Source organism: Anoplopoma fimbria, chromosome 20 (genome assembly GCF_027596085.1).
Source record: "Anoplopoma fimbria isolate UVic2021 breed Golden Eagle Sablefish chromosome 20, Afim_UVic_2022, whole genome shotgun sequence".
Lineage (NCBI taxonomy): Eukaryota > Metazoa > Chordata > Actinopteri > Perciformes > Anoplopomatidae > Anoplopoma > Anoplopoma fimbria.
The window spans coordinates 17,020,269-17,023,797 of record NC_072468.1 but is presented as its reverse complement, the minus strand read 5'-3'; the positions used below and the strand labels follow the sequence as shown (position 1 = coordinate 17,023,797).

Here is a 3,529-nt window from a genome sequence, read left to right as displayed (position 1 = left end):
CTAACTTGAAAAAAGTGACAAACAAGAAACCCTCTTTCAGTTGCAAGATATACAGTCAGTGGAAGGTAAAATAGTGAAATAAAAATATGCATTAAACATCTGCCCTTTCAGTTTTACCACAGAAAATACTCTCCAATATCTCAAAGAACAGACGGCGTCTCCGAAGCACATTCTTCATTCTCTGCTTGGTTAACCTTTGCTCTCCAAACCCTCCACTCCTCTCTCCTTCCACTGACCCTGTAAAAGTGAGTTTGCCGAACTAAAGTACAATGAAGCTTAGCGCAGGCCTTTTCAGCATGCCAGAGCATCTCTATCTGCACAATGACCAGCGTAGAAATAAGGAATGGGTCGGCCACAAGGACCCAGTCAGGTCATTTGAGCGATACAGTATTTAATAACTTATCTTGAGCCGAGCTCTGTTGGGCTCGGTGGCTTAAATGGAGCAGAAAATTGAGAGTGTGCAAAAAAACAGAGGACTGTCTTACAAACTCAATTACTCTCTGGAGGCGGTCCAGCAGATATATATCAGGTATCTTCATTTTTTTTTTTTTTTTTCTTCACAAAGATCCATGTGAAGTCAGGTCTCATCTTTGGTGATTAATTTAGAGAAGAGAATCATCTCTGAGGATCATCTTAAATTAGAGGAGAGATATGGCCGTAGTGTTCGTTATCAGGGAGAGTTATGTGTGATTAATATGAAAAGCCACATCAAACATACTTAAATTCTTTAAACATCTGGAAAGAAACTAACGTGGAAGAAAAGATGGTACGAAAAATAATTTACAGATGACAAAATTTTATTCAAATAAATTAACGTAATTCACATAAAAAAAACAATCTGAATATAGTGTTTGTTAGAATAACTCAAAAAACATTTGGTCAAACTCTCACATGATGAGTTACATACTTAAAATCGACAGCTGCAACAAAAGATAAAGTAAGCGTTTTTTTCTTCACAATGTAAAAAAAGTGAATATTGAAATAAAACAAGTGCAAATGACTCACAGTGTCTCTGACGGTAAGAAAGATAGATTATTAATCTTTCACATAAGATAGTGCAGAAGTGCAGCTCTTACAAGTAGTACTTTGTATATACACAGCTAGAGCAGAAGATTGTTTAGAGTAAATAAGTTATCGTTCTTTTCAGAGCACTTAAGGGTTTTATATTAGATTGTATGGGAATGCGACTTCATGTGGGTGCGTTAGAAGTCTAATTAATATTCTGAACTCACATGAAAAATTGATTTCAAGCATTACATTTCCTGTTTCATATGCATATACATTTATGCAACTGTTTTTCATACAGGAAGGCCAATGTCGAAATCATTTATGAAGTTTTGACCACGACGTGGAATGGGAATAACATACATTCATATAAATAAATTAGCTTGAAAACATTGAAATAAATATTGCAAGTGCTCCCTTTTTTTTTAGTGTTAATAAATGAGAAAAGTTTAGTGTCCAACCAGAGTTACATATGATTATCCTCTTTCCCTTCATTTTCGAGTTTATCTGCAGAAAACTATTTTAAGATTCCATCTCAGACTCTGAGTTTTCCAAATTGGACACAGTGGAGCTGTACCATTCGGCGCTCTCCTCTTCGTCCTGCACTCCGGATCCGACATCGCCTCCTCTGTCTCTTCTCTCGTTCAGCATTTCCATGGCTACCTGGTGATAAGGATGTTTGCGTTTGGTGTGTCGGCGCAGCGTGTTGCGTTCGGCGAAGCGCGTGTGGCAAAGTTGGCACTGGTAGGGTTTCTCTCCGGTGTGCACCCTTTGGTGGCGCTGCAGCTCGCCGGCCTCCCTGAAGCGTTTAGCGCAGATGGGACACACAAAGTTCCTCTGGCCCGTGTGGATGTGCCTGTGTCTCTGTTAAAGGAAAACAGTAAATGGATCAAAAACTATCACTCAGCGCACAGATAATCAATGTTTTTATACGAACAATGGATCACATGATTAGTTGTATATGAGAGAGAGAATGCTTTTAGTGATGAACCCTTCAAGACTTATCAGCCGACACCTCAGCTCTGCAGAGCTTTGTAGCATCTTTAAGCTAATTGTTGTGATTTACTGTTTTGGTTCACTCTCACCGCTCTAATAGCAACAAACAGCTGCTTTCGGCTAAAAAGCTCTAAAAACCAGATGTGCACTACCTGCTCAGCACCAAACGACAGACAAAGTTAGAGACTAACTCATTAATATAGTGAAGTATTTAGCAGGAAAACAGTTACATATTTGCCCCTAGGAGTTGGTGAAAGCCAGAGCTACATGAGAGTGAATATTTAACGTATTCGTAAGCCACAAACATGACCCCAAATCAAGGCTAACATCAGCATTGATTAATCTGCTGGATGTTTAATTAAGTAACTGTTTGCTAACATATAACCTTAAGAGGTGATTGTGTTCACAGCCAGTTTCAGTGACACCCGAGTGACCTGGAAAGCAGTTATTTCAGGATTAACAGTCTTTGCCGTCATAATTAGTGACATCTGTTTGAGTGGCTGATGTAATAACTTGTACTGCTGATGACATTATACTTATAATTAGATTGCCACTGACCTGCAGATGGCTGGAGCGTTTGAAGGCTTTGCCGCACTGCTGGCAAACATGAGGCTTCTTCTGCGAGTGCGTGATGGCGTGGCGCTCAAGGTCGGAGAGGTAAAAGAAGACCCGCGGGCACAGCTGGCAGTACAGCACCCTGCGGGACGCCATGGCATTGGGTGACCCCTCTGGAGATAGAGGATCCAGAGGGTCGAGCTTATCGGAGGGGAGGATGGATCCGACGGGAGGGGAGGGAGGAGCAGCCGCGTTGGAGGAGTAAAGATGGTCGTCCAGAGGTAAATGTTCAGAGTGCAGGTTGGACGGGTCAAATCCGGGCTCAGAGGTTGGTGATTGGGCCTCCGCGCTGGGCTCATAGGTCAAACCAGCAGACTGCGAGTGTGGAGAGGATGATGTAAAAGTGGATGGCTTGTTGTTTTCACTTGAGACTTCTTCAGCAGATATGGCTTCGCTTCCAGGGTTTGAATCGGAGGAGCTGACTTGAGATTGAAGGCTTGAGCTGCGGCGGTCGTTTTGAGGAGCAGGGGAGGGCGAACAGACGGTTAAAGAGGTGAGAATAGAGTTTACATTGGTCACTCCTGACAGGATGTCAGGGGGGTTGTTGGAGCTCAGTCTGATGACGGGGTGGGACAGCATGGGCAGAGGGGACCCCAGCGTGCTGACCTGACTGGGGGGCAATGGGAGGGAGATGGGGGCGGAGGCCGCGGTGATCTGAGACAACTGACCGGTGGAAGGGTCGAGGACGGCGATGGGGGTGGAGGTAGAGGCAGAGTCACCAGAGGACGAGGGTACGGAGGAAAGGAGGAGGTACACGGGGTTGGAAGCAACGGGGAGGTCTGAGTAACTGAAATAGGAAGAGAGAGACCCACCTGAGCTGAGGAGAGCTGAACTGAGGGAGAGGAGGAGGACAGCAGGAGAATCGGAGTGTTAGTAGAAGGGTTAGTGAGGATCTGAATGGGCTGGGTGGGGA

General features: G+C 44.0%; 1 protein-coding gene across 1 annotated transcript; it reads right to left on the bottom strand.

The window, feature by feature from the left end:
• Positions 1-820: 820 nt before the first annotated feature.
• On the bottom strand, positions 821-3,209 carry LOC129109654 (zinc finger protein 524). The gene is made up of 2 exons (XM_054621766.1): positions 2,560-3,209; positions 821-1,869 (listed from the first exon to the last, which is right to left on the bottom strand). Exons 1-2 carry the CDS (start codon positions 3,193-3,195, stop codon positions 1,528-1,530), a joined length of 978 nt encoding a protein of 325 aa, XP_054477741.1. The 5' UTR covers positions 3,196-3,209; the 3' UTR covers positions 821-1,527.
• Between the last annotated feature and the right edge of the window lie 320 nt (positions 3,210-3,529).